The 25,072-nt window shown below is 42.8% G+C and overlaps 1 protein-coding gene across 1 annotated transcript; it reads right to left on the reverse strand.

Annotated features, from left to right (window-relative positions):
• Positions 1-11,744: 11,744 nt before the first annotated feature.
• On the reverse strand, positions 11,745-23,096 carry LOC144597559 (uncharacterized). Its single transcript, XM_078407039.1, has 5 exons — positions 23,033-23,096; positions 16,555-16,622; positions 16,421-16,474; positions 16,292-16,312; positions 11,745-14,041 (listed from the first exon to the last, which is right to left on the reverse strand). The coding sequence occupies exons 1-5, from the start codon at positions 23,079-23,081 to the stop codon at positions 13,400-13,402; spliced, it is 834 nt and encodes a 277-aa protein (XP_078263165.1). The 5' UTR covers positions 23,082-23,096; the 3' UTR covers positions 11,745-13,399.
• Positions 23,097-25,072: the final 1,976 nt, after the last annotated feature.

Consider the following 25,072-nt stretch of genomic DNA (forward strand, 5'->3'; position numbering starts at 1 on the left):
GGTAGGTTCCAATTTGTTAGTGGAAGAGCCATTTAATAGACTTTTGTTCGTCCAGTTACTGTATTACCTGTGCTCTTTTCCACTCTCTTGCCTTTCCCCCATGATAAATTCCATACTCCAGTGATCAGTAAAGTTTGTGCAGCTTCCTGCTGTATCTTATCAGCCCCTACTCACAGATATATGCAGAAGGACCTGATCGAAACCTGAGAGTTTGTAGTTATGTTGGTAGGTAACCCAATGCCGTCATGTTTTCTCAAGTGTCTCGGTGTTATAGAGCTGGTAGAAATGCATTTTTGCTGTCTTTGTTAAAACCAAAACCAATGCCATCCTTTATATAGTCATACAGCTTGAAAACAAGTCCTTTGGCCCATCCAACCTGCGTTTGGCCCCTAATCCTTCTAAATCTATCCTATCCATCTACCTGCCCAAATGTTTTTTTTAAATGTTGTGATAGTATCTGCCTCAACTATCTCCTCTGGCAGCTTGCTCCATGTACCCACCACCCTTTGTTCAGATTTCTATTAAATCTATTATCCCCTCTCACCTTAAACCTATGTCCTCCAGTTTCATGATTCCACTACTCTGGGTAAAAGACTTTGTGCATTCACCCTATCTATTCCTCTCATGAGATCACCCCTCATCTTCCTGCGCTCCAAGGAATAAATGTCCTGGCCCGTTTAACTTCTTCCTATAGCTCAGGCCCTCAAGTCGTGGCAATGTCGTCATAAATCGTGTCTGCACCAATTCCAGCTTAGCATTAATGTTACAACTGAGAATGTGTGCAGTAGAAATGAGCCTATGGGGGGGGGGGGGGGGGGGGGTGCGTATCAGGAAAATGTTGGTGCTAACTATGTCAATAAATCAAGGATTAGCACTAAAATTAAATGATTGGCTTCAGCTGTTAGCGCACATGCTGAAGGGCACATATGAAGATTGTTCTCACCGTTCCCTGGTGCCTGCGGTGACTCATCTGCTCACTCGTCTGTGCTCCTTTCTGAATACCCTTTATCTAATAAACTATCATCTGTCACATTGCCCATGGCCAGAGGTTACAGCACGCAGCAGTGTCACTTTGGTGCCCATGAACCTTTAGAATGCAGTGATTCTACTTGCAGACAATTCCAAAATGTTTTACAAAACTGGTTTTGCTTCTACTATGTATGGTAAGTACATAGAATCAGGAGATGTAGAATCAGTATGGGTAGAAATTAGGAATTGTACGGGTAAAAAGACCCTAATGGGAGTTATCTACAGGCCCCCACACAGTAGCCTCAACATAGGGTGCAAGTTGAATGAGGAGCTAAAATTGGCATGTCGCAAATGTAATGCTACGGTGGTTATGGGAGATTTCAACATGCAGGTAGACTGGGAAAATCAGGTTGGTAATGGACCCCAGGAAAGAGAGTTTGTGGAGTGTCTCCGAGATGGATTCTTAGAACAGCTTGTACTGGAGCCTACTAGGGAGAAGGCAATTCTGGATTTAGTGTTGTGTAATGAACCTGATCTGATAAGGGGACTCGAGGTAAAAGCCATTAGGATGCAGTGATCACAATATGATAAGTTTTACTCTACAAATTGAGCGGGAGAAGGGAAAATCAGAAGTGTCAGTATTACAGTATAGCAAAGGGGATTACAGAGGCAGGAGCTGGTCAGAATTGACTGGAAGGAGGCCCTCGCAGGGAAGACGGTGGAACAGCAATGGCAGGTATTCCTGGGAATAATGCAGAAGTTGCAGGATCAATTTATCCCAAAGAGGAGGACAGATTCCAAAGGGAGCAAGAGACACCAGTGGCTGACAAGGGAAGTCAAGGACAGCATAAAAATAAAAGAGCAGAAGTACAACAAAGCAAAGAAGAGTGGGAAGCCAGAGGATTGGAACTCTTTTAAAGAGCAACAGAAGATGACTAAGAAGGCAATACGGGGAGGTACGAGGGTAAACTAGCCAATAATATAAAGGAGGATAGTAAAAGCTTTTTTAGGTATGTAAAGAGGAAAAAAATAGTCAAGGCAAATGTGGGTCCCTTGAAGACAGAAGTGGGGGGATTTATTATGGGAAACAAGGAAATGGCAGACGAGTTGAACCGGTACTCACTAAGGAAGATACAAGCAATCTCCCAGACGTTCTAGTGGGCAGAGATCCTAGGGTGACGGAGGAACTGAAGGAAATCCACATTAGGCAGGAAATGGTGTTGGGTAGACTGATGGGACTGAAGGCTGATAAATCCCCAGGGCCTGATGGTCTGCATCCCAGAGTACTTAAGGAGGTGGCGCTAGAAATTGTGGACGCATTGGTGATCATTTTCCAATGTTCTATGGATTCAGGATCAGTTCCTGTGGATTGGAGGATAGCTAATGTTGTCCCACTTTTTAAGAAATTAGGGAGAGAGAAAACGGGAAATTATAAACCAGTTAGTCACATCAGTGGTGGGGAAGATGCTGGAGTCAATTATAAAAGACGAAATTGCGGATTGTTCCGAGTCAGCATGACAATAGACAATAGGTGCAGGAGTAGGCCATTCAGCCTTTCGAGCCAGCACCGCCATTCAATGCGATCATGGCTGATCACTCTCAATCAGTACCCCGTTCCTGCCTTCTCCCCATACCCCCTCACTCCGCTATCCTTAAGAGCTCTATCCAGCTCTCTCTTGAAAGCATCCAACGAACTGGCCTCCACTGCCTTCTGAGGCAGAGAATTCCACACCTTCACCACTCTCTGACTGAAAAAGTTCTTCCTCATCTCCGTTCTAAATGGCCTACCCCTTATTCTTAAACTGTGGCCCCTTGTTCTGGACTCCCCCAACATTGGGAACATGTTTCCTGCCTCTAATGTGTCCAATCCCCTAATTATCTTATATGTTTCAATAAGATCCCCCCTCATCCTTCTAAATTTCAGTGTATACAAGCCCAATCGCTCCAGCCTTTCAACATACGACAGTCCCGCCATTCCGGGAATTAACCTAGTGAACCTACGCTGCACGCCCTCCATAGCAAGAATATCCTTCCTCAAATTTGGAGACCAAAACTGCACACAGTACTCCAGGTGCGGTCTCACCAGGGCCCGGTACAACTGTAGAAGGACCTCTGTGCTCCTATACTCAACTTCTCTTGTTATGAAGGCCAACATTCCATTGGCTTTCTTCACTGCCTGCTGTACCTGCATGCTTCCTTTCATTGACTGATGTACTAGGACACCCAGATCTCGTTGAACTCCCCCTCCTCCTAACTTGACACCATTCAGATAATAATCTGCCTTTCTATTCTTACTTCCAAAGTGAATAACCTCACACTTATCTACATTAAACTGCATCTGCCATGTATCCGCCCACTCACACAACCTGTCCAAGTCACCCTGCAGCCTTATTGCATCTTCCTCACAATTCACACTTAGTATCATCTGCAAATTTGCTAATGGTACTTTTAATCCCTTCGTCTAAGTCATTAATGTATATCGTAAATAGCTGGGGTCCCAGCACCGAACCTTGTGGTACCCCATTGGTCACTGCCTGCCATTCCGAAAGGGACCCATTTATCCCCACTCTTTGCTTTCTGTCTGTCAACCAATTTTCTATCCATGTCAGTACCCTACCCCCAATACCATGTGCCCTAATTTTGCCCACTAATCTCCTATGTGGGACCTTGTCGAAGGCTTTCTGAAAGTCGAGGTACACCACATCCACTGACTCCCCTGTCAATTTTCCTAGTTACATCCTCAAAAAATTCCAGTAGATTTTTATTTTTTTTTGGATTTTTTAAAATATTTTTTATTTTTGAAAAGCATATGTACAAATAGAAATAAGAAAAAACACATTTGTTACAAAGTTCTTACATAGCTTCAATTTTTAAATTTTTGAAGAGAGAAAGTAAAAATAAAAATAAAAAACTATAAACTTGGGGAGAGAGAATAAGAGAGTTAAAAAAAAGGATCTAACAATAAAAATTAAAGGGAGTAGATCCGGGAGACAATAACCACAGTTGTACATCCAACCCCTAACTCAAGTTTCAACTTTTAATTTAAATTTTTTATTTTAGTCCTGTGCCAAACCCATTTACCTTTCTAAAAATTCAATAAATGGAGACCATATTTTTAAAAATAACTCAGGTTTGTCGATTAAGGCAAACCTTATTTTTTCCAAATGCAGGGTCTCTGTCATTTCCGTAGTCCACATTTTAATTGTGGGGGTTATTGGTTTTTTCCAAAATTTAAGTATTAATTTTTTCGCAGTTATTAGACTGTAATCAAGAAAATGTACCTGACTTACTGTAAAATTTGTAGTATGTTCTGATAATCCTAATATAATTAATTTTGGGTCCATATCTAATTTTTTATTAATAACTTTAGAAACTATTTTAAAAATCTCCAACCAGAAGTTTTGCATTTTTATACAAGTTACGAAAATATGAGTTAAATTAGCTTCTTGAAATTGACATTTATCACAAATAGGAGAGATACTAGGAAAAATCCTATTTAATTTCGTCTTCGAATAATGTAATCTATGTATTATTTTAAATTGTATTAAGGAATGTCTAGTATTCAATGAACATTGATGTATATGTTGTAAGCTTTCATCCCATATATCTTGCATTATAAGTTGATTCAATTCGTCCTCCCATGAGGATTCCAGTAGATTTGTCAAGCATGATTTCCCCTTCGTAAATCCATGCTGACTCGGAATGATCCTGTTACTGCTATCCAAATGCTCAGCAATTTCGTCTTTTATAATTGACTCCAGCATCTTCCCCACCACTGATGTCAGACTAACTGGTCTATAATTACCCGTTTTCTCTCTCCCTCCTTTCTTAAAAAGTGGGATAACATTTGCTATCCTCCAATCCACAGGAACTGATCCTGAATCTATAGAACATTGAAAAATGAACTCCAATGCTTCCACTATTTCTAGAGCCACCTCCTTAAGTACCCTGGGATGCAGACCATCAGGCCCTGGGGATTTATCAGCCTTCAGTCCCATCAGTCTACCCAAAACCATTTCCTGCCTAATGTGGATTTCCTTCAGTTCCTCCATCACCCTAGGTTCTCCGGCCCCTAGAACATTTGGGAGATTGTGTGTATCTTCCTCAGTGAAGACAGATCCAAAGTAACGGTTTAACTCGTCTGCCATTTCTTTGTTCCCCATAATAAATTCCCCTGCTTCTGTCTTCAAGGGACCCACATTTGCCTTGACTATTTTTTTCCTCTTCACGTACCTAAAAAAACTTTTGCTATCCTCCTTTATATTATTGGCTAGTTTACCCTCGTACCTCATCTTTTCTCCCCGTATTGCCTTTTTAGTTAACTTTTGTTGCTCTTTAAAAGAGTCCTAATCCTCTGTCTTCCCACTCTTCTTTGCTATGTTATACTTCCTCTCCTTAATTTTTATGCTATCCCTGACTTCCCTTGTCAGCCACAGGTGTCTCTTACTCCCCTTAGAGTCTTTCCACCTCTTTGGAATAAATTGATCCTGCAACCTCTGCATTATTCCCAGGAATACCTGCCATTGCTGTTCTACCGTCTTCCCTGCTAGGGCCTCCTTCCAGTCAATTTTGGCCAGCTCCTGCCTCATGCCTCTGTTATCCCCTTTGCTATACTGTAATACTGACACTTCCGATTTTCCCTTCTGCCTTTCCATTTGCAGAGTAAAACTTATCATGTTGTGATCACTGCCTCCTAATGGCTCTTTTACCTCTAGTCCCCTTATCAGATCAGGATCATTACACAACACTAAATCCAGAATTGCCTTCTCCCTGGTAGGCTCCAGTACAAGCTGTTCTAAGAATCCATCTCGAAGGCACTCTACAAACTCTCTTTCCTGGGGTCCATTTCCAACCTGATTTTCCCAGTCTACCTGCATGTTGAAATCTCCCATAACCACCGTAGCATTACATTTTTGACACGCCAATTTTATCTCCTGATTCAACTTGCACCCTATGTCGAGGCTACTGTTTGGGGGCCTATAGATAACTCCCATTAGGGTCTTTTTACCCTTACAATTTCTCATTTCTATCCATACTGATTCAACATCTCCTGATTCTATGTCACCCCTTGCAAGGGAATGAATATCATTCCTTACCATCAGAGCAACCCCACCCCCTCTGCCCACCTGTCTGTCTTTTCTATACGTTGTGTACCCCTGAATATTCAGTTCCCAGCCCTGGTCCTCTTGTAGCCATGTCTCAGTGATCCCTACAACATCATACTTGCCCATGACTAACTGAGCCTCAAGCTCATCCACTTTATTTTTTATACTAAGCGCATTTAAGTACAACACTTTAACTTCTGTATTTACCTCCCCTCTCACATCGGTCACAATTGGCCCTGCCCTTAATTTCTTTTCCCCTCTAGAACTTCTGTTCCCATTCTTCCGAGAGTCTTTTGCAATATCTCCTGTATTCCCTTTTACCTCATCTTCATATTCACAATTTGTTAACCCCTCCCCCCCACTACTTAGTTTAAAGCCACAGGGGATTTACGGAGGGGAAATCATGCTTGACTAATCTTCTGGAATTCTTTGAAGATGTAACCAGGAAAATTGACCGGGGAGAGCCTGTGGATGTGGTGTACCTTGACTTTCAGAAAGCCTTTGACAAGGTTCCACATAGGAGATTAGTGGGCAAAATTAGAGCACATGGTATTGGAGGTAGGGTACTGACATGGATAGAAAATTGGTTGACAGACAGAAAGCAAAGATTGGGGATAAATGGGTCCCTTTCAGAATGGCAGGCAGTAACTAGTGGGGTACCGCAAGGCTCGGTGCTGGGACCGCAGCTATTTACAATATACATTAATGACTTGGATGAAGGGATTAAAAGTACCATTAGCAAATTTGCAGATGATACAAAGCTGGGTGGTAGTGTGAACTGTGAGGAAGATGCTATGAGGTTGCAGGGTGACTTGGACAGTTTGTGTGAGTGGGCGGATGCATGGCAGATGCAGTTTAATGTGGATAAGTGTGAGGTTATCCACTTTGGTGGTAAGAATAGGAAGGCAGAGTATTATCTGAATGGTGTCAAATTAGGAACAGGGGACGTACAACGAGATCTGGGTGTCCTAGTGCATCAGTCACTGAAAGGAAGCATGCAGGTACAGCAGGCAGTGACGAAAGCCAATGGAATGTTGGCCTTCATAACAAGAGGAGTTGAGTATAGGAGAAAAGAGGTCCTTCTGCAGTTGTACAGGGCCCTAGGGAGACCGCTCCTGGAGTACTGTGCAGTTTTGGTCTCCAAATTTGGGGAAGGATATTCTTGCTATTGAGGGCGTGCAGCGTAGGTTTACTAGGTTCATTCCCGGAATGGCGGGACTATCATATGTTGAAAGACTGGAGCGACTAGGCTTGTATACACTGGAATTTAGAAGGATGAGAGGAGATCTTATCGAAACGTATAAGATTAAGGGGTTGGACACGTTAGAGGCAGGAAACATGTTCCCAATGTTGGGGGAGTCCAGAACAAGGGGCCACAGTTTAAGAATAAGGGGTAGGCCATTTAGAACTGAGATGAGGAAAAACCTTTTCAGTCAGAGAGTTGTGAATCTGTGGAATTCTCTGCCTCAGAAGGCAGTGGAGGCCAATTCTCTGAATGCATTCAAGAGAGAGCTGGATAGAGCTCTTAAGGATAGCGGAGTCAGGGGGTATGGGGAGAAGGCAGGAACGGGGTACTGATTGAGAATGATCAGCCATGATCAAATTGAATGGCGATGCTGGCTCGAAGGGCCGAATGGCCTCCTCCTGCACCTATTGTCTATTGTAAGGTTCTCAACAGTGAAAAAGGCTACTGATCTTCAGCATGGAATGTACTGGTTACCACACTGGGCACTTACCCAAGAAGTGCAGGACTGTTACACACACACTAATCCTGCCAGCTTTCTGGCAAACCTCTTCTGCATTCTCCAAAAACTTCAATGTCCTTCCTATCATGGGGCAACCAGAACTGCACAAAATGTTCAAAGTACAACCTATCCAAAGTCCTATAAAGCTGTGACATGACTTCCTTACTCTGACACTCAATGTCCCAACCAATGACAGCAAGCATACCACATGCCTTCTTAGCCACTCTATTTCATTGTGTTGGCAATTTCAGGGAGCAATGTACTTCGACCCCTTGATACTTTTGTACATCAATGTACAAGGATTTGACCACTAACGGTATACTTCCATGTTACATTTGACTTCCCAAAATGCAGCACCTCACACTTTCCTGGAATAAAATCTATCTGCCACTTTACCATCCATATCTGTAACTGCTATATTTTGACAACTCGCCTCACCCTATTTTGGTGATGTTTGTGAATTTATTAACCAAACCATCGACATTAAAGTCCAAATCATTCATATAAAACTACACCCACCACAACCCTCTCATTTCAATAAGTAAGCCAGTTCTAAATCCAAACGATCAAGTGGCAGGAATGGTAGGGCTCTGGGGAGTGTTATGGAGCAGAGGGATCTAGGAGTGCAGGGGCCTGGTTTCTTGAATGCAGAGGTGCAGGTATATAGGGTGGTCAAAAAAGCTTTTTGGCACATGTGTCTTCATCAGAGTATTGAGTATAGAAGTTGGGAGGTCACATTGCTATTGTATAAGACGTTGTTGAAGCTGCATTTAGAGTATAATTAGTTCTGGGCACCATATTATAGGAAAGATGTCAAGGTGGAACTGAGGATGTTGCCAGGACTAGAGGGTGTGAGCTATAGGGAGAGGTTGAGTAAGCTGGGACTCTATTCCTTGGAACACAGGAGGATGAAGGATGTTCTTATAGAGGTGTATAAAATCATAAGAGGAATGCATCGGGTAGATGCCCAGAGTAGGTGAATCAAGGACCAGAGGACATAAGTTCAAGGTGAAGGGGAAAGCTGTAATAGGAATCTGAGGGGTAACTTTTTCACACAAAGGGTGGCGGGTGTATGGAATGAGCTGCTAAAGGAGGTAGCTGAGGCATTGTCTTTCCCAAAGTTTAAGAAACAGACAGATACATCAATCGGACAGATTGGATATGGGCCAAATGCGGGCAGGTGGGCTGAAGGGCCTGTTTCCACATTGTAATACTCTGTCACCTTCGATCCCAAGCCTTACATCAGCCTACGCTGAGAGAACTTTATCAAAAGCCTTACTTTCAAACCGTCTGTCTCAGATAGAGGATTCATTCAATGGAAAAGTTATGGAATTAAAATGGTGGGAGTCCTCTGTCATAAGGGAACTTTTCTCTCTTTTCAGGAATTACAACAGAAGTATGGATTACATGCTAATAATTTTTTTAGATATTTACAACTCAGAGATTATGTAAAATCACATACGCAAGAATATAGATTTAGAGGCCCAGGAATTCTTGATGAATGCTTGAACCGTCACTACACTACAAATAAATGAATATCTTGTATTTATAACACTCTTTTAGATACCGACATTCCGTCATCAGAATCATATAGACGAGCATGGGAGGACGAATTGGCTCAACCCATAACGCAAGACATATGGGACGAAAGTTTACAACACATACATCAATGCTCTTTAAACACTAGACACTCATTAATACAATTTAAAATATTACACAGACTATATTATTCGAAGACAAAATTAAACAGGATCTTCCCAAGTATCTCTCCTATTTGTGATAAATGTCAATTTCAAGAAGCCAATTTAACTCACACTTTTGTGACTTGTACAAATATGAAAAAATTTTGGATCGATATTTTAAAAATCATTTCCAAAGTTATCGATAACCAACTGGATTTAGATCCAAAATTAATTATTTTAGGATTATCAGAACACATTACAAACTTTACGCTAAGTCAGAGACGCTTTCCTGACTATAGTTTAATAACTGCGAAAAAATTAATACTTAAATTTTGGAAAAAACCAGTAACCCCCACAATTAAAATGTGGATTACGGAAATGACCGAGACCTTGCATTTGGAAAAAATACGGTTTGCCTTAATTGACAAACCAGATCAATTTTTTTAAATATGAATTTTTATTGAATTTTTAAAAAAGTAAATGGGTTTGTCACAAAACTAAAATTTAAAACTAAAGTTAAAACTTGAGTTTAGGGTTGGATGTACAACTATACTCATTTACTCCCAGATCTATCGCCATAATCTTTATGTTTGTAATTCTCTTTTTTCTTTGCTTTCTAATAGTTTATAGTCTTTTTTTTTCAGTCTCTTTTCATTTTTATTTTTTCTTTAAAAATTTAAAAATTGAAGCTATGTAAGAACTCTATAACCAGTTTGTCGTTTATTATTATTTGTACATATGCTTTAAAAAAAAAAAAAAAAGTTAAAAAAAAATTAAAAATTAAAAAAGCCTTACTTTAATCCATGTAGACAACATCCTGTTCCCCGTCGTCATTGATCACCTTTATCATGCCTTCCATAGATAAAGCCATGTTGATAGTCTCGCCCATACTCTTAAATGGGAGTAAATCCTATCTGAATAATCCTCTCCAATAGCTTCCCTACCATTTATGTGAGGCTCACTGGCCTATAATTTTCTTGATTATCTCTACTAACATTCTTAAACATTAGTTACTTTCTAGCCCTCCAGGACCTCACCTGTGGCAAAAGACAAAGATCTTCATCAAGACCCATGCAATCTCCACTCTTGCCTCCTTCAACCTGGGATAGATTCATCGGTCTCTGGGGGAGTTATCCATCTTAATGATCTTCAAAAGCCCCAACACCACCTCCCTTTTGAGCTCAAACTGCCCTAGCATATTAGTCTTCTCCACATTGTCCTCCATGTCCTTCCCCTTGGTGAATACGGATACAATGCACTCATTTGATACCTCACCAATATCTATTTCCAAGCACAAATGTCCCACATTATCATTGAGTAGTCCTACCTCCCTGGTCACCCTCTAGTTTTTAAATGTAAGTATAAAAAGCCATGGGATTTCATGACCCCTTTTGGTTCTTCTAAATGTCTGCCCGAGTTCTTTTTGCATTATATTGTTCAAAGACCCAGCTGAAATCATCTTTCTAAACCTTTCATATGTTTTTTGACCAGATTTACAACCTCTTTGGTCAACCAAGGTTCCCTTATCTTGCCATCCTTATACCCCCTCCTTCTCATGAGAATATGCTGGTCCTGAACTCTGATTAGCTGGCCTTTAAATTACTCTCACAGGTCAGATGTGGATTTATCCAATAACAACTGCTCCTGATTTCCTCTCCCTGATTATTGCCCAATTGCTGTAATCTGCTTTACTCCAATTTAGTACCTCCCCCCAATGTCTAGACTTATTCATGACGATCTTAAACTTAATGAGTTGTAATCACTACACCCAAAATGCCCTCCCAGTGAAACACCAGTCACCTGGCCAAGCTCATTTCTCTCCTTGGGTTGGACTATCCGCATACTATTTCAAGAAATCTCCTTGGATACTCCTAACAAATTCTGCTCCATATGTCCCTCTCTTTCACTTTTGAAACATCAAGACTCTGGAACATTGAACTTCCAATTCTGTCTCACAACCAACTCCTCATAATGGTCCACATCATATTTCCATCAAAGAACCACTGATCCAGACACTTGAGGTCATCTTCTATTCCCAAGGTGCACTTTGCACAGAAATAACTTCAGTCTATGTTTCAAGCAACATCTGTGCATAAAATTGCCTACGATTCCACCAGGCTTAGAGTTCCTTGTCACTAATTTTGACACCTTCCAGAGAGTGAAAGAGCTTCAATTTTTAATAACCTTCCAATCACCAGTCCAATCAACTCATGACCAATTAAAGGTTTTGGTCAAAATATTTCTAGTATAATATGACAATATACAATTATACACAAATTTCCCCTCCAAACATATACTTTGTACCAAATCCAGTTTGCAGGTTATTCATATTTACAGAAGGTTAAACAATGATTTCAATATTTTACAAATAGACAAGGAAACAAATTAATTGGATGTTTAGCATTTGACATTTAAAAACATCACATCCTCTTCCTCAAAGTGTATGCTTTGGTGACAATGGTGCACAGAGATTTATCGGGTTTTGGCCCTTGGGTCCAAGCTGACCATTAACTACCCACCCATAACAATCCTACATGAATCTAATTTTATTTAGTTTACTTTAGATATACTGTGCAGAAACAGGCCCTTCGGCCCGCTGAGTCCGCCCCGACCAGCGATCCCCACACACTAACACTACCTACACACGAGGGTTACATTTATAGCAAGCCAATTAACCAACAAACCTGTACGTCTTTGGAGCGTGGGAGGAAACCAAAGATTTTGGAGAAAATACACGCAGGTCACAGGGAGAACGTACAGACTCAGGAAAGACAAGCATCCGTGGTCAGGATCAAACCCTGGTCTCTGGCATTGTAAGGCAGTAACTCTACTATTACGCCACCGTGCTGCCCTTATTCTCAACTCCCCCCAAATTCTACCACCTACTTACCCTAGGGACAATTTTTGCTAGCCAATTAACCAACTTGCACATACGTGGGAGGAAACCAATGCATCCAGAGAAAACCCATGTAGACTCAAGAGAGGTACACCCAAGCTGCAAAATGAAAAGCAACAGGCTTTTACCTCTTCCTCCCCAATAACAGTCCATTGATATTAACACATTGATTAAAGGTAGTTAGAAGAAAAATACAACACGCACATATCCATTAAACAACTGCTGCATAGCGATTATGTACCCAAATGACAAATAATGTTGAATCAAAATCAGAGCCACACTAAGATACCAGTGAACTTCAATTTACACCACTTCTGAATGAGACTTCAATTGGAGTGCAATTAGTTTGGAGGCTATTATCCAAAATCCTTTTGTGTGGTCTGGCCAAACATTAGGAGTATAACACATTATTTGGTGACTCCCCTGCAAGCATTAAGAAGCCATGAGTTTGTTAAAGTAAAAATAATTACAGAAGGGAGGTCACCACTTCAGTGTAGTTTAAGGTGCAGCTTTGTGGGAAATGGGCACAATTTGAAAAAAAACTAATCCAAACAGAATGTCTCCATGTTATACAACTTCAAAATAGTAAATTCCAAAAGCTAACAGACAATTTGACTGAGTATGTATTATCAAAAATCAGCTTTCACTTTAGTAGAAAAAAAATGAATAATCGCATTCCACAATCCACTTGCATTCACAAGATTGGTAACTTGGGAGAGAGATTGTTAAATTGTCCCCACCCACAGAACTTTCAGCACAGAACCAAGCAAACGAACATAACCAAGAAAAAAAAAGTCACTTCACGAAACAATTACATACACAATTTGGCCAAGATACTGCTTCTGTTGCCAAATATTTTGTCTTATTCAGCATTCTTTGACACATCCAAGCCAAAACTACATGTCTGAAATGGAAAATAATTGCATACCCCAAGAACATCTTTGTAATAACACAAATTTTACATAAATATGCGGTTTGGGTAACATTACAAGTGAAGCATTTCTAAACAGACCACTTTAGTACAAAATTGCTTACCTCAGTTTTTAGAATACGACTTTTCTTTTTACTTATCCATTCATTGCTTGCTTCATTCAAAGGAGTCCCAAGTTTTCTTTTTGATTCCTTTTTGATTTCCTTTCCTTCAGGAAAACTTTCATGAGCAGTCTTTAAAAGTTTTCCTGAGCGCCACTGGACATTTGAGTGCCTGGCCTCATGATTCCCAGGGTCTTGAAGAACAAACATGTTCACAAGTCTATGATCTCTTTCGATGTCTAAGTTTACAGTAGGAGATCCATCCAAGTCCAATGATGCAGACTTGTGTCCAGAATCTGCTACATCATTATTTGTTGCAAATGCAAGTTCATGTACTCCATTAGATAGTACTTCTGATTCACAGGAGTGAATACCACCATTGGCCACAGTTTCTACTTGTATGGAATTTAACTCTGTACTACTGCATACAGGCAGAAATGTTGTCAGCAAGGACTGTTTGTACGGTTTTACTGACAACTTCCTCCCATCAACTGCAACAATAGCATGGGACAGATAACTTGACTTTTTAGGGTAGACATCTTGCAGAAATTGTCTACTGCCATCTGATTCACTTGAGGTGCTCTCCAAATCTCCATCATATGGATCCAGTGACTATTCATTGAAGAAAGGTTTATATGATCAATTACGACAAATAAGAAAATTTTCCTTTCTCAAAAAAATGTAGAACCTACAAAATTAAAGTATTTAATGATGCAACCACACAATAGCTATATTTTGTTAAAAGAAAGCAATTCACCGGTAGATTAATCAGGAATTCAATGTATTAACAAAAATTTAATAACGGCAAATACTGGAAAATTTAAATAAAAATGCAAAATGCTGGGGATATATCAGAACTGATGAAGGGTCATTGATCTGAAACATTATCTGTTTCACAATCCATAGATACCACATGACCTACAGAATTTCCCCAGAATTTTGTCTGAATATTACTGAAGATTATTATTCAATCTGTTTAGATCCTTGCAGGACTTCATCTCATTCGGCAATTTTATATAACATATGATCAAAGTTTCAAATATAATGCATGTATAATGGAGATAAATGTGAGGTTATCCACTTTGGCGGCAAAAACAAGGAGGCAGATTATTATCTCAATGGTGTGAGGTTAGGTAAGGGGGAAGTGCAGCGAGATCTGGGTGTCCTTATACACCAGTCACTGAAAGTTGGCGTGCAGGTACAGCAGGCAGTGAAGAAAGCTAATGGCATGTTGTCCTTCATAACGAGAGGAATTCAGTATAAGAGTAAAGAGATTCTTGTACAGGGCCCTGGTAAGACCACATCTGGAGTATTGTGTACAGTTTTGGTCTCCTAATTTACATCCTTGTAATTGAGGCAGTGCAGCCAGCGTAGGTTCACGAGATTGAACCCTGGGATGGCGGGACTGTCATATGAGGAAAGATTGAAAAGACTAGGCTTGTATTCACTGGAGTTTAGAAGGATTAGAGGGGATCGTATAGAGACATATAAAATTATAAAGGGACTGGACAAGCTAGATGCAGGAAATTTTTTCCCAATGTTGGGGGAGTCCAGAATCAGGGGCCACAGTCTTAGAATAAAGGGGAGACCATTTAAAACTGAGGTGAGAAGGAACTTTTTCACCCAGAGAGTTGTGAATTTGTGGAATTCTCTGCCACAGAGGGCAGTGGAGGCTAAATCACTGGATGAATTTAAGAGAGAGTTAGATAGAGCTCTGGGGGCTAGAGGAATCAAGGGATATGGGGAGATGTTGGGCACAGGTTACTGATTGTGGATGATCAGGTATGATCACAATGAATGGCGGTGCTGACTCGAAGGGCCGAATGGCTTCCTCCTGCACCTATTTTCTATATTTCTATGTTTCTATTAAAAGGAGATATTTCTATCAATCTCTATAGTTCAGAAGTTACCAGCTTTTATTTTATAGATTGCTATTATGAGGATGTACGATTGTATCACAACATGAAACAAAGGAAGGCGAATTAAAAAAAACAATTAAACTTATTGTAAATGCCATTGTCGTTTACATGTGGTTTGGAGTTAGAATTTTTCAGAGTGTCCATTATTGCAAATGCAGGGATACATTTATTGATAGGCAATTTCCATTTTCCATGCTTAAAACAGGAAATACAAAATGTAGGAACTGTGCTGCAGTGGGAGATTTAACAGCAACAGGTGTGTTAGTAGCACGGGGAAGGAGTTGTACACGAGGCAGTCAGCAGAATGGTGTTTGATTTGGTATACCGAGGGTAGGATTTGGCTTAAAGTTGTGTAATGCATTGTTATTTGGCAAACCACCAAATTTCTTGGGATTTTCTATGTAGTTTCTTTGAGCTATACTAGAATGAGTTTCTGGAAGATATTCTTCTGATAATTTGCATTGAAGCAATCAGGTTTGACTAATCAGGTTTTAAGATTTTACTTGGTTGCAATTTCTATTTAAATGCATGTGGACTAGTGACAGTTATTGATCAAAAGGAAATTGAGGGCAAGGTAGCTAATTTCAAAGCCACGAAGACAGGCGTGAATAAGCTCCCTGTAATGTACTCAAGGAAGAAAATGTATTGTGAAATGCAAAACATCTCTAATGCAACCCCATAGCATAACTGTAACCAATAGTTAGAAATTTTGAAGCAATAATTCAAATGATGGCTGCTTATAATATTCATCGCCTTGCAGAGTATTGCTGTTGATTGATACATTCTACATTGAGTAACTCAGCTGAGCAGGCAGCATCTCTGGACAGTAGGAATGGGTGATGTTTTGGGTCAAGACCCTTCATGTCAATCTTCAGTGTACTTCTTTATTTTGATGTACAGTCTAAAGTTTTCGATTTATTTTAAGTACCAAGAAAATACTCACTTGGGTTACTGTATCACAATTCTTGATGGAATCGGGTAAATTTTGGTTAAAAACCTGCAGTGGATAGATAAAGCAGCATTTCAAAGGTGCCTATAATTTGTGACCATTTTGAATGAAAACAAAAGTTACCTCAGTAGTGGAGTCTGATTCAGACTCTGTACTCGATTCCACTTTATACTTCTCCTTGGAAGAAAACAAAAAAGTGTTATTTTCAATATGCGCACCTTTTCCAGAAATTAGCATTATAAATGCATATATATTACCTTGTACTTGGTTGCCAATATGTCCATGCTGTCTGGAGGTGTGTATATATTTGCACCATCAACAAATTCTGAAAGACCATTGGTTAAAATAAGTATGTTAGTAGCCTTTTGGGATTTTCTCAAAGACTATGGATTTGGGCAACAAACACAAGAAGTGAAATATACAAATCTTAATGCATGGAACCATATTTGAGCTAGCATTGATGACAATGTAGAAACAAGGAACTGCAGTTGCTGGTTTACAAAAAAAGACAAAAGTACTGCAGTAACTAAGTGGGTCAGGCAGCGTCTCTTGAAAACATGGATAGGTGATGTTTCGTGTTGGAATCCTTTTTTGGACAATGCCTTTGACTGTCTAAGCTTCAGGCTCTGATATTCTCTCCTCAAACTATAATCAGTCAGATTTGTCCCTTCCCTAATAAGTTTTTCAAAATTAACAACATCTTCTGATCATCTGCCCTGAATAGCTGTGCCAAAATAAATTATCCTGTATTTCAGGATATTTTAACTACATAAAGCTACATTAAAAAAATAAAGTTTGCTGTACTTAAAATGTGGAAGATACTATGAAGATTTGCTATGTATTTATCCACTTAATACTTTTTTATAAATCTAAATTTTAATATCACACAATTAAGCCAAATATATTCTTCTGCATTCTTGCTCATTTTTGAAATTAACACAAAGGCAGTAGCATTACAAATCTTTAAGTTTTCCCTGTTATTGTTATCAAATTAAAAGCAATAGTTGATAAAACAGTACAGATATTGTTCCATAAGCTAATTAAAAAAAGTACAATGGAGGCCATGGACAACTTAGCCAACATGAATAAACCATGTCCTCAAAAAAAGTCTCAAATCAGATCCTTCCACCAAATTATCCAGCAGATCTGATGAACTTCTGGCTACATATGTCAAAGTCTCAATGCATTTATACCCTGGAGTATGAAATGCCATCTCATATGCATTTTTCTCGATAAGTACACTTTTTCTACCCCATCCATTCCATTTTTTTCAGTTATTCTGAAGCAGTTCTAATGTTCGACTCATCTGTGCTGCACATTATAAAAATTACATTAATGAAATTGGTGTTCAACTGACTGTGCTTTCCTATCCTTTTCCAAAATCCAGTCACTAAATAAGTAATGTTCATAAATGACTAATTACACACTAAAACTACTACACTATACTCAAGATTTCCTAGTGCATGATCATTTATTTTAAGTATCCAACTTTGTTACATTATGTAATTCATCTTTCGATACTACACCACTATCAGCTACAAGTACAAGTGCCAGCACGTAGCTACAACTATCTTTAACTCAACTGCCAATGAAAGCAGCAACTTAACAGGCAAAGAAGGACACAAAATACTGGAGTAACTCAGCGGGTCAGGCCTGGAGAAAATGGATAGGTAACATTTCAAGTCTGAAGAAGGGTACTGACCCAAACATCACCTATCCATTTTCTCTAGAGATGCTGCCTGCCCCGCTGAGTTACTCCACCATTTTGTATCAATCTTTAACTCAACAGGTAAATCATTACATTGACCAAGCTTATCCCAACATTCATTTTTGTACTTTGGAGCATTTCAATTCTACACCAGGTGGAAAACAGCACCACACAAGACATCCAGTGGGAGGGAGGAACTGAAGGGAATCCACATTAGTCAGGAAATGGTGTTAGGTAAACTGGTGGGAGTGAAGACAGATAAATCCCCAGGGCCTGATGGTCTGCATGCCAAGGTACTCAAGAAGGTGGCCCCAGAAATCCTGGATCGACACTGGATGAGTTCCTGTGGACTGGAGGGTAGCCAATTCCCCACTTTAAGAAAGGAGGGAGAGAGAAAATGGGGAATTATAGACCAGTTAGCCTTACATCGGTCGTGGGGAAAATGCTTGAGTCGATTGTTAAAGATGTTATAGCAGCGCATTTAAAAAGCAGCGGCAGGATCGGTCAAAGTCAGCATGGATTTATGAAGGGGAGATCATGCTTGACTAATCTTCGGGAATTTTTTGAGGATGTAACAAGTAGAATGGATAAGGGAGAGCAAATGGATGTGGTGTATCTGGACTTTCAAAAATCCTTTGACAAGGTCCCACACAAGAGATTAGTGTGCAAAATTAGAGCACATGGTATGGGGAGTAGGGTATTGACATGGATAGAGAATTGGTTGGCAGACAGGAGGCAAAGAGTAGGAATTAACGGGTCCTTTTCAAAATGGCAGGCAGCAATTTGTGGGGTGCCACAAGGCTCGGTGCTGGGACCCCAGTTATTTACAAGATATATCAACGATTTAGACAAGGAATGAAATGCAACATCTCCAAGTTTGCAGATGACACAAAGCTGGGTGACCCGGGTGTGCTTGTACATCAGTCACTGAAAGTAAGCATGCAGGTACAGCAGGCAGTGAAGAAAGCTAATGTCATGTTGGCCTTCATTGCGAGAGGGCTTGAGAGTAGAAGCAAGAAGGTCCTACTGCAGTTGTACAGGGCCCTGGTGAGACTGCACCTCGAGTATTGTGTCCAATTTTGGTTTCCTAATTTGACGAAAGACATTATTGCTATTGAGGGTGTGCGGAGTAGGTTCACCAGGTTAATTCCTGGGATGGTGGGACTGACATATGATGAAAGAATGTGTCTACTGGGCTTGTATTCACTGGAATTTAGAAGGACAAGGGGGGATTTTATAGAAACACATAAAATTCTTAAAGGATTGGACAGGCTAGATGCACGAAAAATGTTCCCGATGTTGGGGGAGCCCAAATCCAGGGGTCACAGTTTAAGAATAAGGGATAGGTCATTTAGGACTGAGATGAGGAAAAATGTCTTCACCCAGAGAGTTGTGAATCTGTGGAATTCTCTGCCACAGAAGGCAGTGGAGGCCAATTCACTGGATGTTTTCAAGAGAGAGTTAGATTTAGCTCTTAGGGCTAAAGGAACCAAAGGATATGGGGAAAAAGTGGGAATGGGGTACTGATTTTAGATGATCAGCCATGATTATATGGAATGGCGGTGCTGGCTTGAAGGGCTGAATGGCCTACTCCTGCAACTATTTTTCTTTGAATGCTCCAACTTAAACAATATCCATAGCTTCGCATTCTCCTCCCCAACCCCTGGCGTGCACACAGTTCTCTCATCATCTCCACCCTCCTCCCAGCCACCCTAGTACTATCCCCTCCTTCATACACTCATCTTCCATCCAATGTGCCCATTTCCCTTTTATTCTCCATTATTTCCCTCTCCGTTTTTACTCACAGCCTTCCCTTTCTCCAGATTTACATTTCACTCCTTATCTAACATCCTTTTGTGTCCATATCACATTTAGTCTTTATCACTTACTCCACCCATTGCCATTCTGCCCCCCTCCCCATATTCACCTATCTCTAGCTAGGTTTTAACCAATCCTAACTCTTTTCCAGCTTTCCCAACCGTATTACAATTAATCCGAAGAGGATCCCATTTCAAAACATCACCTGTCCATCCCCTCCAGAGATGTTGCCTGACTAAGTTCCTCCAGCATTTAGTGATTTGTATTGGAAACATAGAAAAATAGGTGCAGGAGTAGGCCATTCAGCGAATTGTGTCTAGCTCGGACATCTGGTTGCATTTGTTCAAATCAGGAGAATAGGAAAAGTAAAATGTCGCGTGCAGTTCTGGTCGCCCCATTACAGGAAGGATGTGGAGGCTTTGGAAAGTGCAGAGGAAGTTTATCAAAATGATGCCTGGATTGGGGGGTGTTAGCTACAGGGAGAGGTTGAACAGACTTGGATTGTTTTCTCTGGAACGCCTGAGGCTGAGACAGGACCTGCCAAGTACATAAAGTTATGAGGCACAGATACGGTAGACAGTCAGAACCCTTTTCTCAAGATGGTAAAATCAAATACTAGAGAGCATTGCTTTAAGGTGAGAGGGGCAAAGTTTAAAGGAGATGTGTGAGGCGAGTTTTGTTTTACACATAGTGGGGGCCTGGAACTCACTGCCAGGGGTAGAGGTAGAGGTAAATGTAATAGTGGCAATTAAGAGACTTCTGGATATGCAGGGAATGGAGAGGCAAGGTTTAAGTGCAGATATACAGGAGTAGGTCTTGGCATCATGTTCAGCACACATTGTGGGATAGAGGACCTGTCCTTGTGCTGTTCTGTTGTATGTTCTATAACAGACACAGTCACTGTGCTGCACTGTTTTTTTACCAAATGTAGACACAAAGTACTGGAGTAACTCAGCGGGTATGTCAGGCAGCAACTCTGGAGAACATGGATAGACATTTCAGGTCGGGACCTTTAATCTGTCTGAAGAAGGGTCCCGACCCGAAACGCCACCTCTCCATATTCTCAGCGATGCTGCCCGAGCTGCTGAGTTACTCCAGCACTGCTCTGTTGTATATTCTCTAACAAAAACAATTCCTGTGTTGCCCAAGATGAGGTGTTCCACACTAGAACATCCCAGATGTCCTCATTCTTTAGGGAATGGGGGTTCTCCTCTCCCATCGTAGACGAGGCCTTCACTCCTGTCTCCTTGGTACCCCGCAGCTCTGCCCTTGCTCCCCTTCCCCCGGTCGCAACAGAGACAGAGTCCCCCTAGTCAGGGCCGTTTTTACAGCATTATGGGCCCCCGGGCAAAGCAGTGTACTGGGGCCCCTACCGTTACTCTCTCCCCCCCCCCCCCCCCCCCCCCCCCCCCCGTCGTGCCGGCGAAAAGCACTTACCGAAAAACACTTAGCGATGGACTTAGGGTGCTACATTGTTGCGAAAAGCACTTACAGATCGCTGTGAGAAGCACTTAGTGACGGAAAATGTTGCGGAAAAAGCACTTATTGAACCTACATTTTTAAAGTAGTATTTATTTATTGCAAGTCACTTAACATACACAGATCAGCATGGGGCCCCTATGCTCGTGGGCCCCCGGGCAAGTGCCCATCAGGCCCATGCGTTAAGACGGCCCTGCCCCTAGTCCTTACCTTCCACCCCATCAGCCGTTGCATGCAACACATAATCCTCCAAAATTTCCGCCACCTCCAATGGGATCCCACCACTCGCCACATTTTTCCAACTCCAACCCTTTCCACAGAGACCTTTCTCTCCGCAATTTTGCAGACACTGGGGTATTGCTGTTTTAATTCTGAGGGTGGGGTGGCTGCTGCTTGGGCTGCTGCATCAACTCGACCATTGCCTAAGGAGACGCCATCCCTAGCGTGTGCGGAGCATTTCACTACTGCAACAGCTGCGGGCAGCTGAATAGCTTTCAAAAGCTATTCAACTGAGGTGAGAAAAGCCATTTAAAACTGAGGTGAGAAAAAAAAATGCACCCAGAGAATTGTGAATTTGTGGAATTCTCTGCCACAGAGGGCAATGGAGGCCAATTCACTGGATGAATTTAAAAGAGAGTTAGATAGAGCTCTAGGGGCTAGCCGAATCAAGGGATATGGGGAGAAGGCATTTTGGATGATCAGCCATGACCATGTTGAATGGCGGTGCTGGCTCGAAGGGCCAAATGGCCTCCTCCTGCACCTATTTTCTATGTTTCTAAGCAACTCCCTGGTTAACTCATCCCTTCCCACCCAAACCACCCCAGGTACCTTCCCCTGCAACCGCAGAAGATGCAACACCTGTTGCTATACCTCTTCCCTTGACTCTGTCCAGGGACCCTGACACTCCTTTCAGGCGAGGCAGAGGTTCACCTGCACCTCCTCCAACCTCATCTACTGTACATCGGCGAAACCAAACGCAGTTTCACTGAACACCTTCGCTCAGCCCGCCTGAACCTGCCTGATCTCCCGGTTGCCGGACACTTTAATTCTCCTTCCCATTCCTCCACAGACCTTTCTGTCCTCGGTCTCCTCATTGTCAGAATGAGGCTAAACGCAAATTGGAGGAACAGCATCTTCTATTTCGCTTGGGCAGCTTACAGCCCAGTGGTATGAACATTGATTTCTCTCACTTCAGGTAGCCCCAGCATTGCCTCTCTCTCCATCCCTCCCCTATCTAAGTCGCACTAGCTTCTCGTTTTCATCCTACAAACAGCTAACAATGGCCTGTTTCGTTTATCATCGATACTTTTTTGCATATATTTTATTCATTGTTCTTTAACTCTCCATATCACCGTCTCTCCATATCCCTTGTTTCCCTTATCCCTAACCAGTCTGAAGAAGGGTCTCGACCCATCACCCATTCCTTCTCTCCATAGATGCTGTCTGTCCCCCTTAGTTACTCCAGCATTTTGTGTCTACCTTACTTTCCTTCCATGTTACTTGACACTGCCTCCCAATTTGCCATGTTACTTCCATGTTACTCTCTTTCCATGTTACTTAACTTCTCTTACACTGCCTCCCAATTTTCCATGTTACTCTCCTTCCACGTTACTTGACTTCTATTACACTGCGTCCCCGCATTTTGTGTCTGTCCTGTGTTGTACTGCCGTGAGTTCTATGGATATATTTTTCCTCAGTCGGACTCACTCGGGTCCCAGCAGCCTCCTCACCTCGGGCATGACAGCGCAGTCGTCTTAGCTTCCTCCTCCTTCCCGGCATCGTCGGTTGCACTCCTTGACACAGTCGGGCAGAGGCCGCCCACAGCTTCGACTCGAGACTAACGGCCGCCTCCTCTGACCGTCGACGCCGCCCTGCGCGGCACCCAGCCCTTTCCGCCAGCCAATAGGGGCGGCGCGACCACTGGCCAATGGGGGCGGCGCGACCACTGGCCAATGGGGGGTAGCGCGACCACTGGCCAATGGGGGGGTAGTGCGACCACTGGCCAGGGGGGGTAGCGCGACCACTGGTCGATGGGCGGCGCGACCACTGGCCAATGGGGGGTAGCACAACCACTGGCCAATAGGAGGCGGCTCAACCACTGGCCGATGGGGACAGCTCAACCACTGGCTGATGGGGGTTAGCGCGACCACTGGCCAATGGGGCGGCGTGACCAATGGCTAATGGGGGGGGGTAGCGCGACCACTGGCCAATGGGGCGACGTGACTATTGGCCAATGGGGGGTAGTGCGGCCAATGGCCAATAGGGGCGGCTCAACCATTGGCCGATGGGGGGGTAGCACGACCGCTGCCCAATAGGGGCGGCTCAACCACTGGCCGATGAGGGCGGTGCGACTACTGGCCAATGGGGGCGGCGTGACCACTGGCCGATGGGCCGGCGCGACCACTGGCCAATGGGGGGTAGCTCGACCACTGGCCAATGGGGCGGCGCGACCACTGGCCAATAGAGGGTAGCGCGACCACTGGCCAAAGGGGCGGCGCGACCACTGTCCAATGCGGGGGTAGCATGACCACTGGCCAATGGGGGGGTAGCATGACCACTGACCAATAGGGGCGGCTCGACCACTGGCCGATGGGGGCGGTGCGACCACTGGCCAATGGGCCGGCGCGACCACTGGCCAATGGAGGGTAGCGCGACCACTGGCCAATGGGAGGTAGCACGACCACTAGCCAAAGGGGCGGCGCGACCACTGTCCAATGTGGGGGTAGCACGACCACTGGCCAATGGGGGGGTAGCGCGACCACTGGCCAATAGGGGCGGCTCAACCACTGGCTGATAGGGGCAGCGCGACCACTGGCCAATGGGGCAGCGCGACCACTGGCCGATTGGGGGCAGCACGACCACTGGCCAATGGGGGGGTAGCATGACCACTGACCAATAGGCCGGCGACCACTGGCCGATGGGGGGTAGCGCGACCACTGGCCAATGGGGGAGTAGCGCAACCACTGGCAAATGGGGGCGGCGCGACCACTGGCCAATGGGGGCGATACAACCACTGGCCAATGGGGGAGTAGCGCGACCTCTGGCAAATGGGGGCGGCGCGACCACTGGCCAATGGGGGGTAGCGCGACCACTGGCCAATGGGAGACATTAGTCAGGAAACGGTATTGGGTAGACTGATGGGACTGAAGGCTGATAAATCCCCAGGGCCTGATGGTCTGCATCCCAAGGTACTCAAGGAGGTGGCTCCAGAAATCGTAGATGCAAAGGTGATAATTTTCCAATCTTCGCTAGACTCTGAATCAGTTCCTGTGGATTGGAGGGTAGCTAATGTTATCCCACCTTTTAAGAAAGGAGGGAAGAGAGAAAGCAGGGAAAAGCCTTTGATAAGGTCCCACACAGATTAGTGGGCAAATTAGAGCACATGGTATTAGGAGTAGGGTATTGACATGGATAGAAAATTGGTTGGCAGATAGGAAGCAGAGTAGGGATTAACGGGTCCCTTTCAGAATGGCAGGCAGTGATTAGTGGGGTGCTGCAAGGCTCGGTGCTGGGACCACAGCTATTTTACAATATACATTAATGATTTAGATGAAGGGATTAAAAGTAACATTAGCAAATTTGCAGATGACACAAAGCTGGGTGGCAGTGTGAACTGTGAAGAGGATGCTATGAGGATGCAGAGTGACTTGGACAGGTTGGGTGAGTGGGCAGATGCAGTATAATGTGGATAAATGTGAGGTTATGCACTTTGGTGGGAAGAACAGGAAGGCAGACTATTATCTGAATGGTGTCAGGTTAGGAAAAGGGTC

This window comes from Rhinoraja longicauda, chromosome 10, assembly GCF_053455715.1.
Source record: "Rhinoraja longicauda isolate Sanriku21f chromosome 10, sRhiLon1.1, whole genome shotgun sequence".
NCBI lineage: Eukaryota > Metazoa > Chordata > Chondrichthyes > Rajiformes > Arhynchobatidae > Rhinoraja > Rhinoraja longicauda.

What these genes read in the sequence shown, in the direction of transcription:
- LOC144597559 (XM_078407039.1), bottom strand. Translation starts at nt 23,081, where the DNA reads ATGCCGGGAAGGAGGAGGAAGCTAAGACGACTGCGCTGTCATGCCCGA. An exon ending in TATTGGCAACCAAGTACAAG is followed by an intron (nt 16,475 to 16,554) that starts GTAATATATATG and finishes TTTTCTTCCAAG; the next exon opens with GAGAAGTATAAAGTGGAATC. An exon ending in ATTGTGATACAGTAACCCAA is followed by an intron (nt 14,042 to 16,291) that starts GTGAGTATTTTC and finishes TTCAATGAATAG; the next exon opens with TCACTGGATCCATATGATGG.